This window comes from Numenius arquata, chromosome 2 (genome assembly GCF_964106895.1).
Source record: "Numenius arquata chromosome 2, bNumArq3.hap1.1, whole genome shotgun sequence".
Taxonomy (NCBI): Eukaryota; Metazoa; Chordata; class Aves; order Charadriiformes; family Scolopacidae; genus Numenius; species Numenius arquata.
The window spans coordinates 27838499-27851394 of record NC_133577.1 but is presented as its reverse complement, the minus strand read 5'-3'; the positions used below and the strand labels follow the sequence as shown (position 1 = coordinate 27851394).

General features: G+C 46.8%; 1 protein-coding gene across 1 annotated transcript; it reads right to left on the bottom strand.

The window, feature by feature from the left end:
• Positions 1-1161: 1161 nt before the first annotated feature.
• On the bottom strand, positions 1162-4871 carry ZBTB18 (zinc finger and BTB domain containing 18). Its single transcript, XM_074168713.1, has 2 exons — positions 4859-4871; positions 1162-2744 (listed from the first exon to the last, which is right to left on the bottom strand). The coding sequence occupies exons 1-2, from the start codon at positions 4869-4871 to the stop codon at positions 1162-1164; spliced, it is 1596 nt and encodes a 531-aa protein (XP_074024814.1).
• Between the last annotated feature and the right edge of the window lie 8025 nt (positions 4872-12896).

Below are 12896 nucleotides of genomic sequence, written 5' to 3'. Positions count from 1 at the left end.
TGGGGTTAGTAAATGCACACCGCACATGCAAATCTCGAAGCCTGGTTGTAAACATTCTTTTTTTTTTTTTTTTCGTTTTTTTTTTTTTTTCTTCTCCTTGTTAACGTAGCTAAATCGGCGACTCGTAGCTTAAGTTCTTCTCAACTTAAAGACAGTGGGAAAGTAAATTTAAATTAGATAAAATAAAAACAGTGCATTTCTCTTCTTCATAACACCGGCATTTTCAACGGTGTCGGGTTTTTTTCCTAAGGAAATTAAATAATTTTCAACTCACTCGTTAAAGTTATACAATGCAAACAAAGACAAAAATATACTGAAAATCATGCATTTCTGTAGCGTTAATATTTACTTTTCAAGACTCAACTAAGAGCATCAACACAACCTGCCAAGTTCTTTGATACCTCCCCCCAGCCCATGTAATCAATTACAGTATACAATAACAGTAATTCACATTTTTTAAACACACAGTTCATCACTGCTGAAGCTGCAATATCCTTTTTCATCCCAAGCAAACCTTCACGTAAGACAGAGTCCCAGTGATCCCAGTGTACTCTCAGGGTTTTTGTTTTATGTTTTTCTGTTGTTTTTTGTTTTGTGTTTTTGTGTTTTTTTTTTTTTTTTCCAGTGGGAACTGTCAGAAATCCAGAAGTTGCCATAATAAGTTTTAAGTCAACCGCTTGTTTAAAAATAGATAATCCAGCATTTCAGAAATTTTCCATTTGGGTCTAAAAGCATTCAGGTTTCCAACAGCTAGAAAGGACTCATGCAATTATAGAAATGTAAAGGAACTGACAAAATTGGGAGAGGACTTCTACATTCAGATTTTTAACAGGAAAAAGATCGAGAGCTTAAAAGAATGCAGTGTTTTGGGGAGAATAAAGCCACATCCAAATTTTTTGAATTGGAGATTCCTTAGAAGTAAAGTATCCGCTGGCTTCTATTCCGAAAAGGGGGAAAAATACGCTCCGTAATTTGTTACTTTGTCGGATTACCTCTACAGTTCATTTCTATCGGAGTGCTAAATTAGTGAAATATTCATGCTGCCTTAAAGTGCAAAAACAAGCTAATAGCCAAACTTTCAGTTCAAGGAAACAAGATTGCTTTTAGACTGTACCACAACTATATAGATTTATATATATATTATTTATATATATAAAAATTTTATTTCCAAAGTTCTTGTGAGCTATCTTCTAAGGTCCAGTCTCTGACAGTAGGTAAGCTCAGTGCTTCGCTTTTGACAGACAATGAGTTCACCAACTCACAGTGAAACTTCCGAATGTGTCTGTAAAGGTCTCCGGACTGCGTGAACCTACGTTCACACCACTTACAAGCATGAGGCTTCTCCCGCGTGTGAACCACTGCGTGGCGGCTCAGGTTGTGGGAGTACTGGAAGCTCTTCCCACACTGGGTGCAAGTGTAGGGCTTTTCACCTGAATGAGTCCTCTCATGACGTTTCAAGGTGTACATGCAAGAAAAAGTCTTACCACACAACGAGCAGGTGGGGACATTGACATCGGTAGCAGGCTTGCTGCGGATCCCGTCCTGCTCTCGAAAGTGCGTGCTTAAATGGATCTGCAGGATGTGGGGGCTAGGAAAGACCTTGTTGCAGAGAGGACACATGAAAATTTGGCCAGCGGGGCTAAGTATGTTTGACACGTAAGGGAGCAAGCTGCTGTCCATGTTTCCTTCCACCTGGACCCTCTCGTTCTCTGGAGTTATCATTTCATCATCGCTTGCCTTGTCCTCTCTATCTAGCTCCCTCAAGACCGAATCTTCCCTCATTGGAGCCAGGTGTGCCGGCTCGTACTGTACCCTGTTATTAGTGCTCACACTTTCTTTCACAGTGCTATGTTCCATATCATAGTCATTAGTGCCAACATCACTCTCATCACAGGAAGCCTCTTTCTCCACCTTCACCTGAACCAGGCTGCTTCTAAGCATGTCCTGCGAAGAGAAATAAGAACTGTTCAAATTTTCAACTCCTGAAAGGCTGGACTTGACAGACAGGTCCAGCACGCAGTCAACATCTGCTGAATCCCTCACGGAGGTGACAGACCTCTGGGACAAAGACTCTGTTGAGCTGCAGGGGCTGGCTACTGTTTTTCCAGCTGCTGCTGCGTGCGTCTCTGCCTCTCCGCCAGTCTGGGGAATGCCTGCTGAGTCTGAGGGCAATCTCATCCACATGTTCCCAGGCTCAGCCGCCAAGTCCCTTTTGCTAGGCAGGATGTTCAATTTTTCATCTTCTCCATCGTCTTCATCGCTGGGCAAGTCTCCTGGCATGTGGCTGCTGCCGTCGGAGAGGCTCTCCACTTTGTCTGAACAACTTGAGGCGTCTTCCTCCTTTTTTGTACTGTCTGCCTCCGTGGTTGCTTTCTCTTTCAGCTTCTTTTTGCAGACTTTGACAATGTCATACATGTGGAGATAACTGGCAGCTGCTAGCACGTCTTCAATGGGCAAGTCTTTGAACTGGAGCTTTCCTTCGTACATGAATTCAAGCAGGAGAGCGAAAGCTGGGGCTGTAACAATGTCGCTGTTCAGATGAACAATGTCCCTTTTGTCCAGCTGGTCCTTGTAAAAGAGGTGGAAATACATGCTGCATGAAGCCAGTACAGCTCTGTGCGCTCGGAACTGGGCATCTCCTACCAGAACAGTGCAATCACAAAGAAAACCCTGATGTCTCTGCTCACTCAGACACTGTAGCAAATGTCTACTGTGGTCAGGAAACTCCATACTGTCTTCATAACCTACAAGCAATGAGATTTTTAAAAATTAAATGTAGGTCGGAATCACAGAACTTATGAATCCAAGTTATTCCACTCTGAAAGCCTCGTATTTATATTGCCAGAATTCTGGTACTGACACCACGCAAAGATTATTTAACACGCACGTACGATGGCAACTCTTTCCCCGATCAACCACTGAAGTTACAATTTCCTTTCCATGGTAAATAAGCCATTCTAATATGCACATAGGTACATTTGTAATTTTTTTTTTTTTTAAAGTACCACTGCTGTTCATAAAATCTGTTCAACAGTTATTTTTTTTTTCAGGGAACTTCCTCCAGATTGCGTCCCTAGGAGGGCAGACCCAAAAAAAAAATTTTTTTTTCAAACACTAAGTTTGAGAGATCACAGGGGAGGAAGAAAAAAAAAAAAATCAGATCATCAACCTTATTTTTAAAGTCAAATTGTAGTAGAGGAGAGGTTTGCACATGAAGAAATGCTAATATAATCAAATCTGAAGGTCTAACATTCATAAAGTATAAAAATTATTTACAGGTGTCAATTTATAGCGACAGCAAAATCAAGGTTTTTAGAAATTTAGGTCATGTGGTTTCTTCTTGGAGTAAGTACAGTTTCAGGTTTAAAACCTTCTCCATACTGTACAATAGAACATGAACATTTTTTGCCAACATGCAGAATTTACACGAAAAAGCTAATAACCAAAACGCCAACAAGCACCGCTTCCTCTATGCAGAAGGACAGAAATTTCCCTCCCCTCCCACACCAGGCAGAGTTTCCAGTACCAAACTTAAAAAAAAAAAAAAAAGTCATTCAACGTGAGCGTGTGTGCATATTTAAAATCAGTATCCCGAGTACTGTTCTTACCCAAGCAATTTTCTAGTCACCTTCCTCGATGATAAAGAAAAAATAAACTTCAAAGAAGTAGAGAAGTCAAAACTCAAATAGAAAGTAAAATCTCTTAAAAACCTGTCTTAATCTATTCTTCTGTGATTGATAGCAATGCTCTCCCAAACCATCTAAGCAGCTCGTGGCTCTAGGCTGGCAGATACTATTGAAAAATCCTCATCCCTCGCAAACCAAGATGTACTAAAACTTACAACACAACCCATACTATATTCTGTAAAATACCATTGCTAGAGTAAAGCACGAAGATTTACAATACAATCACTTTAAGTGCCCCACAGCCAACATCAATCCTAATCCTTAAGAGGGCTAAAAATAAAGATTGGAGGGCAGCTCACAAGGTAGCTGTGATCAAATTAGGAGGCTGAAAGGACAGAGAGGGACGAAGAAGGAAGCTTATAAACATCTGATCCAGCTGACTGTGGCCATATGGCAGCTGCTGCCCAGATAAAGAGATTAAGAATAGAGGAGTGCGATTACAGCTGTCTGGCCAATTCAGGCAGCTCAAATCTACAAGTTCTAAATTAGTCGCAAATACAAAAACTCCTTCAAATAATTATTGTTATGCTGAAATAAAAGATTTTAAATGCTACACGCGAGAAAGAAAAGAGGAAACCAGTCAAGCCATTCTCCAGGGTACAAAAGTTTTTAAAAACATAACTGATTTCTATCTTTCAGAAGCACTACAGCTGTATGCTAGTGCAGTTCTGAGCTGTTGGATATTTAACCGTGAAGTTTAATGAAAGACTTCCCCACAAACACATTTTAGCCAGAACGGTCCTCTTTTAAAAAAAAAAAAAAAAAAAAGGCAAAAAAAAAAAAAGCACACTTTCATATATTTCACTAAACCCCCCCTAAAGTCATTTAAAAGATGCAATACAAGAACATAAAGCAGAACTCTCTTTAGGCTTGCCACTAAATCCAATGCAGTTTTGGTCTCAGACATGAAGAATGAACTTGCTCTCTCTTTCTTCCAAACCAAGACATTCTCAAAATATGCATTAAAGTTAATGCTAACAATGTGCCCAAGAACTGATACTCTCCAACTGTAGCCAAGCCTTTTGACTAAGTCCACTTATCTATTTAATACTCAATTTCATATATTACCTCTAAACTTGGTTAGAAAAGTAATGTGATTTTTTTGTTCTGAAATTCAATAAACAACACACCAAAACAGAAATATGCTGTATCTAATCTATTGCTACTCCTACCTTTAGTACACATAAACCTGATTAAGTCCTTTCCTCTGAGTCTTGCTGGCTCCAGGTCTGTTAGATCGGTGGAAAAAAAGCAGACTAGGAGAGACAGATGCAAAGTGGAGATGATGTTAGAGAGGAATGAGATACCTTCTCCACACACAGATCTGCACACACTAACTCCCTGTCTGTGTGTTAGAATAAAAGGCTGAGGGATGGCAGGCTGTCAGCTGCTCTGACATCATGTTCAGATGGAAATGCTACCTCCAGCTGTGCTCCTTTTAATGCCATATGCTACTCCTCTACACTCCTGCCACCAGCTTTTTCTTAGGAGAACTTTTCTCTTCTGTTAGTATAAACAAAATACTTCAAAGTCTCTTTTTTTCAAACTTTCTAACAGGGAAAGAAAAAAAAAAAAAAAAAGAAAATCCTAAACATATGGGGCTCTACTGTATTTGCAGCATAGCAACACTTCTGCCTTAAGTCGGAGGACCGCTTTATATACTGACAGCACACCCCGGCCGCGGGGTTACCCGAGAAATCCGTACCAACTGGGTTTTATTGAGCCCAGAGGTTCCGTTAAAAGGAGGAATTAACCCAGCCTATTTCAGCCCCCTCCCGCACGGCTCCCCGCTCCGCCGCCGCTCCTTTCGGTTTCAAGGCTCCGACAGCGCAAGTGACACCGAGCGCTCCAACTCCAGCCCCTTTATACCGCCCAGCCCTCCACCTGCCCGGGCCACGCGGCTCCCGCCCTTCCAGCCTCACTCACAAACCGCTCTTCCCCCGGCGGGGGCTCGGGCTGCCCGTTTATTTGTCCGCCCTGCCACCGGGACACCGGCCCCGGCCCCAGCCCCGCCGGCTCCCGCAGCCCTCTTCCCCCCCGCCAGCGGCTCGGCGGGGCGGGGAGCGGCGGCCGGGCGCCGTCCCCCTCGCACCGCCGGCGGGATCGGCCCCCCCCCCGCCGGTGACACTCACGCCGCGCTCGTCTCTATACCAAGTCGGGCGGTTTCACCTGCCCGCCGCCCCCGGGCCGCGCCGGGCCGGGCCGGGCCGTGAGGGGGAGGCGCGGTGCCACCGCCCAGCAAGTTCCCGGCGGGCCCGGCCCCCCCACCATCCCCGCCGGGCGGCGGCAACTTTTCGCCGGGGCTGTCCCCCCCGACCCGCCCGGGACCGGCCGCCCCCCGCGGCCAGGGGGCCTGCTACCGCCGGGCAGCACCGCCCCCCGTCCGGGGCCAGGGCCCGGCGCGCCGGCGGCCGCCCCGCGGGGGGAGGAAGCAGCTGCCCGGCGGGCAGGAAAAGCCGCCCCCGGGTCACGGCGGCAACAAAAGAAAAGTAACCGGTAGCGGCGCCGGGGCGGCCAGTCCCGCCGCCCGGGGAGGGCTGCCCCCGCCTCTCCCCCCCCCCCCCCCCTCCGCCCGGCTGCACCCACCCCCCGCCGGACCCGCCGCCAACTCCGCCCGCCCCGCGGGGCCGCACCGGCCCCCAGCCCCGGCCCGGCGGGTGTGAGGGGATGGGGGCAGCGGGACTCACACTCCGCAGCGGCCCGAAGTCCCCGCGCTCCCGCCGCCGCCGCCGCCCGCCGGGCTCCTCTTCGCTCACTTGCCGCTCCGGGATCGCGTCTCGCCCCCCTCCCACCCTCCCCCCCGCCCGCCCCCCGCGCCCGCTGGCCGCCGCCCCCCCCACCCCCGGCCTCCCCCCTGCCGGCAGCTGAGGAGCGAGCGGGGCAGCCGGCGGAGCGGAGCGGAGCGAAGCGGGCCCCGCGCTCAGCGGCTCCCCATGGCACCGACGGCCGCAGACGGCGCGGAGCCCGGGGCCGGGCGCGGGGGAGGGAAGGGGGGGGTGCGGGAGGGCGGGGGCGCCGGACGCACGCAGCACGGGCGGGCGCACGCACGGCGGCGGCACAGCCGGGCCCGGGCTGCGGCAGACAGATGTTCGCCCCCTCCCCGCTCCCCACTTCGGACTCCGCTCCCTGACTGACAGCCCGGCCCGCCCCCGCCGCCGCCGCCACCAACCGGCGCGGCGCCCCGCCGGTGAGTGACGGGCGGCGGCGGGCGCTGAGTGGAGGAGGGCGGCCCGGGAAGGCCGGCGGCGCCGCCAATGGCGGCGGGCGGAGAGGCAAGGGGGGCGTGACCCGGCGAGGAGCCGAGGCGGAAGGGGGCGGGGCCCCGTCGAGCCCGGGGAGTGGGCGGGGCCGAGGGTGGGGCGAGGGCGGAGTGGGCGGGGCATGAGGGGCGGAGCTTTGCTCCGGAGGGCGCGCGCGGGCTGCGGCCTCGCGCGGTTGCCGGGGCGGGGTGGGGGGGAGTGGGGTGGTGGCGCGGTGCATGGCGGGACGGCGGAGGGGCGAAGGGGCGGCTGGGGCCGGGGGTCGGCGGTAGGGCCCTGGTCCGGGGCTGGTGCTGGCCTGGGGGTACAAGACAGGACAGGCTGCCGTGCCCGGCAGTGAGATGTGTCCCTGCAGTCAGTCTGGGCACGCAGGTGGTGGGGCCACCTGTGCTTGGCAGGCCATACGTGGTGGGCCCAGCCCAGCCTGGCAGGCTTCGGCGGTCACCAGTGCTGACCAGGCCAGTATGTCTGCCCTGAGGAAACCGCCCAACTCTGTCCTCCCTTGCTTCGCAAGGAGTTTGCCCACAGTCGCCACCAGCCCAGTGTGGGTTGCCCACTGCCCAGGCGTTACTCACTGTGCTGCCTCAGGGCCTGTCAGGATGGAGACTGTGTTGCAGATGATTGAGACCATGCAGCCATTGGGAGTCAAGAACATTATTAGCATATAATTGCTGCATGATTATTGCGAGACCCAAGACCCATCACCTGCCCCCTACTTAGAAGAACAAGCAATTGACTAAGATAGGAAAACATTTTTGCAAAATTTACTGAGGGATTCGTATCTAAGAGGAACACAAGTCGCCTGATAGCTTTGCAGAAGTTGACGACAGAAACATCTGGATCAACAGATAAGCCACAAGGATGCTGATGGATGATGCTGTTACAAGACCTACAAAAATGTAGTTGCTTTGCCGTACTACATTTATGATTGGATAATTAGAAATATGCATTAGTAGGTAATTCATATCATACCCTTGTATAAACCCCTAGAGAAAAATCCCTGGGGTGTGCCTAGTTTGGCCGGGGCACCTCATGCGCATTACCATAGAATCATAGAATGGTTAGAGTTGGAAGGGACCTTAAAGATCATCTAGTTCCGACCCCCCTGCCATGGGCAGGGACACCTCCCACTAGAGCGGGTTTCTCAAAGATCCATCCATTAATAAATATTTACCTTTGTAATTCTCTAGTTTGTATCCTACCCTCTCTCCTCAGTTGGCACAGGTCAGTTGTGAATTTGTAACAAGACCATGATGGGAATGTGTGTTGTCTCCTCTCTCTTTTAATGGATTGCCCTGTCCTGGGCTAGACTTCCACCTCTAGCATTGCATTTCTGTCACTAGTCCTTGTTCTTCCCAGCGCAGCAGGGCGGGTTACAAGGAGCAGCACCAGCAGGTTGGTGTCATTTGGGATGTGCAGGTGCCCAGGCCTGCCTGCTTCTGGGCAGCAAGTGGCAGTTGTGGGAAGGATGGAGCCTGAGGGGAAAAGGAGCTCTCCAGACCTCAAGGTGGGGAGATTGAGGTCAGTGGCTTTGGAGAATACCATGGCTTAATGGTGGGTTAGGATAGGGCAGTGGAGGCCAGGTTTGAAGAACTAAGGACTTCTTAGGAAAAGACTAACCCAAGGAGTTGGGTGTTTCCCCATCTCCCCTTCAGTTTCAGATAAACAGTTAACACGGGGAAGTATTTTGAAGAGAACAAGGCTCACCAACAGAGACCCAGAGTTTAAAGAAAAAGAACTCATATCTATTAATAACCAAAATTTGTTCAGTAGATATAAAAGCTGAAGGCACATACTTAATCTCCTTCAGTAATATGAAACCCTTGTGAAGAAACATACTGAATTCTAGCTGTGCCTAATTTATTTGACAGCACCGATATGTATATCACACAGCAGCTAGCATCTAGGTGTCCGTATGCTTCAAGGATTACATACATATATATAAAAATATATAAAATATACATATATACAAAAGGAAACACTTTTCTCTCTACCTTTTGGTGAACTGATTGCTCATACAGACCCAGCGTGGGATTTTTTAATTATTAACCTCATAGTGTTTCAGTCCTTCATAGATACTGATACAATTCCATCTGTAAGGGTGGGGTTTTTTTTCCATTGGCATCATGTTCCATATTCCATTATACCTGGAACTCGATGGGTTTTTGTCCTTGTCTTCAAGACACAGCAGCTAAGATGCTGACTCTTCATGTTTCCTGATGGTCTCCTCAGTGCTAATAATCACTTCATCTGAGAAAAATCAGTGCTCTATTCCCTGCTGCCTGTCATTTCTTGAACATCTTCCCTGTAACCACTAAACTGCTTTTTCTTTCTGTTGCAAAAATAAATGTTGAAAATAGTTTAATAAGAAATACTGTTGCAAATAGTTCTGAAGTTGTTTATTTTTTATAATCTGAAACATACAAATAACTTTCACAGTTATGTATATGTTTGAACTTCCAGTGAATGTGCCTGAAATGATTACACTAACCATGTTGTCCTAGATCTCTAAACTGCATCCTGCCTCATGCTTCCTAGTATAAGCCATCTCACCAACTGCTCGGGGTCGGTTAGTAAGACCTCAGTTTATGAATACTTACTTTTCTAAGTGCAGCTTTACTGAGGGAGGCAGTTTAGTCATTCTCATGATACAAAACTGGGAAAAATGAGGCTGCTTAATGTGAAAAATTTCAAAGAATTTATTTGCAAAAGAGGCTATTTAGCAAATGGACTTTCTCAGGTCCTTAAAGACTTTTACAGGACCTGGAATTTAAAAGTAATCTTAAAATAAAATTTCATGAGGCATTACTGTTTATACATTCTGTTCATTTATTCTTTCCTCCTCACACACGTGAACTTGCCTCCTTATGTTTTAAGATGTATGAGAAAAATCTTACTGCCCCTCACCTAGTATTTACAGTGCTGATTCCTGATTAAATCAGGTTGTATTTTCTTTTCTATTCTATCATTTGACATGTGACCTTGGTGAAATCACTTTGTCCTTTTTGCCTCTTCAGACTGGTTTGCCCTTGGGGCTATAGGTTATTTCTTACTACAGTTATATTTAAGAGAATTATCTGCAATTACTGTTTATACAGCTACTATATAAAATAATTTTTTGCTATTTCGAAATAGGAAATGGAGTGAAACAGAAAAAAAGTGAATGTAGGTAACAATTTAAGATTAAAAATCTTTTTGGCAGTGAGTCAGACTTCATTGATTTAAACCTGGAACCGTTGACATTTGCCTGCGAGTTTTTTTAAAATGTGAAATGAACTCTAATTTTCTTAAAGAGTACTTAGAGAGGTTTAAAGGCTTATCATTATTTTGAATGCAGAAACAAGATGATAGAAAAGCGAATTAAGAAAAATTCCTATACAGGGAAAACTCACAAATACCCTGTAGTCCAGTTGATCCTCTATTAGAAAAAATAATATAGGGCGGGCGTTCCATTAGAAGGGATGGTGAAGCCTTGTTGTAAAGGGACATAAACATCTGGCAAGACACCTGGTCTCTACACATATTTATAAATCACCTCAGGCATCCCAAGGTACCATAGAGAACACACATGAAAATTGAACTAAGAGCATTCATAAGCCAAAGAAAATAAAAATGGTCTCGATTTAGCGTGGAAAGAAATGAGTCTCATTTACTGCACAAACACAGTGTGGAAAGACATGATGCAGTTTTGCACTTCTTGCACCTTTGCACCTGCTGACTTTCATTTATATCCTCCAGGCAACAAGCAAGCCTGAAGGCCTTTGGCTCATAACCAATGCTGACGTTGCAACGTGGTGCTACAGGAGCGCCTGCAGCTCCGGTAGAGCATCCCCGCTCACCTCTGATCTGGGAACGTCGAGGATTCCTGGCAGCTTTTCTGAGACGGTTTGTGTGGTGAATCTCCCGGCGTTGTTTGTTGCTGCTCAAGACAGATTAACACGTAGCGAGCTGTGCTGTGGATGGCAGCTTTGCCTGCAAGCCTCAAAATGCGTTTGTTGCATTTGTTTCTGAAGCTTGAATGGTGCTCTGCGCTCTCGAAAGCTCTTCTTGAGGACAGTCCGGCAGAAGAGCCTGAGCTGACAAAGGTCAAAGGTACCTGTGTGATATTTGGGTCTAGAACCATAGGTTTAGATGTTAATGCAGCTATACCATGGAACCAGCTGCAAATTTGGCCCTTAACACTTCTTTCTTATACCTGCTAAAACACGATTTTCTACGTTTTCTTCACATTGTCGATCAGTGTTGTTCTAGTTACCATACATACCACCCATTTTGTTCTCCATGAAAAAAAAAAGAAATTGACGAAAACTGCTCATCCGTAGTCAAATATCCTGGGTTTGTCGTCTACAGGTTATTTTGGACCAGATACCATCACCCATAAGCATTACTACTGTTTTCATTGATAGGAAAGTGGGTACCCCCTTGGTAAATTAAAACTCTCCCAGAATGCTTTGACTAATAGGACTGGAGGTACAGCAGCAAATACCTCCAGGGTTATGTGTCCCAGAGAAGTAAAAATGATGTGTGATCATGGCACTCTTGAATTTTTTTTTTTTTTTTTACATATTTTTTTTAAATGGTAGTGAAACTTAATTAATGGCAGCCTGGTTTTCAGAAAAATGAAAAGCTACATAGTTTCTGGAGCTGCCATCACACTTGAGGTTCAGCTGATGTCACCACGGAACAGAGTTTTCTCTCTGGGGAACCAGTGTTGGGGAAGTGCCAAGATAATATAATACAGCCTTTGCATGAATTGGCTAAATGTACATCTTGTGCCAGAGTCTGACTGGATCAGTAATTCCTATCAGCCCTAGCTATGCTGGGTAAGCCACCAGGATGTGCTCAGCTAAGAGCTTTTCTTAGCACATGGGCCAAAAGTTTCCCTCCTCTTTCAAGCACTGTCAGGTAAAGGAGAAGGAGCACCATGCGTGGAGGTTTATCACAGAGGTGGCTGCAAGTTGAGGACAGGCACCACTGAGAGACTTTCTCTAGGTCCGTCTGTCCTTTTCTGGAGCATAGATTTGTCTAGCTTTCAGCTACAGCTTCTGCTTCACATGGGCAAAAATTACTGCGATCAGCGACTTCTTTGTTACGTCCCAAAACGTTTTTATGGTCCTGTGTAAAAATTTGATGATAAAGAATGGAATTGTCCTCGTGAGCAGAGATGAGAATGGGAATTCAGTGGGATTTGTTTGTTGAGCATTAGTGATATGCACACGTCGCTGGAACCAGAATAGAAATGTTTTGCCTCAAAAGATGACTTGTTTTGGATACAAAGGAATTGGCTTCAAATTTCTAGCTTAGGAATGCCTGGCTGCTGAAGTCCAGTCTCTCACAACACTGGCCAACCATAAGCAGATGCTTAGTCCAGGACAGACCTACACCACGTGCCACCGCGTGCTCGCAAGAACACACAAGCATTTCCCTAAACATGTATCACAAGTGCAAAATGTAGAGTCCAAAAAGAGAAGAGACAAAAATCATGATGCCCTGAAAGGAAGAGAGCGGGAGTGGTTGTTAATTTGTGCCCTGGGGCCTACAGTGGCAGAGATGTCCTGGGTGGGACTGCTCAGAAGGTATCTAGATATCTTCCTTCCACAAAACCTTCTGTGGTTCCTGCTGAGGCCACATAGGTGCGACTGGGGATTACAGTCGGAGTAATTCTGAGAAAGCTTGGAGGTGTGAAGCCTTTTCAACTAGTGTGGTGGCCAACACCAAGTTCTGTAGGACTGCCTTGTTCAGAAGTTAATAAATAAAATGCCAACTGAGTTTTACAAAACTGTTTACTTAATTTTTCTCTCTTTATATGCTGTGTGTGGGTGTATGCATCTGTCTACATTTGAGGGGTCCCCCTGTCTACAAGGACATGCTGTAGAAACAAAATAAGTAGTAGCCGCTATACTATTATTTCACTATATTTAAAGCAGACCTGAAGAATACAATATTTAAC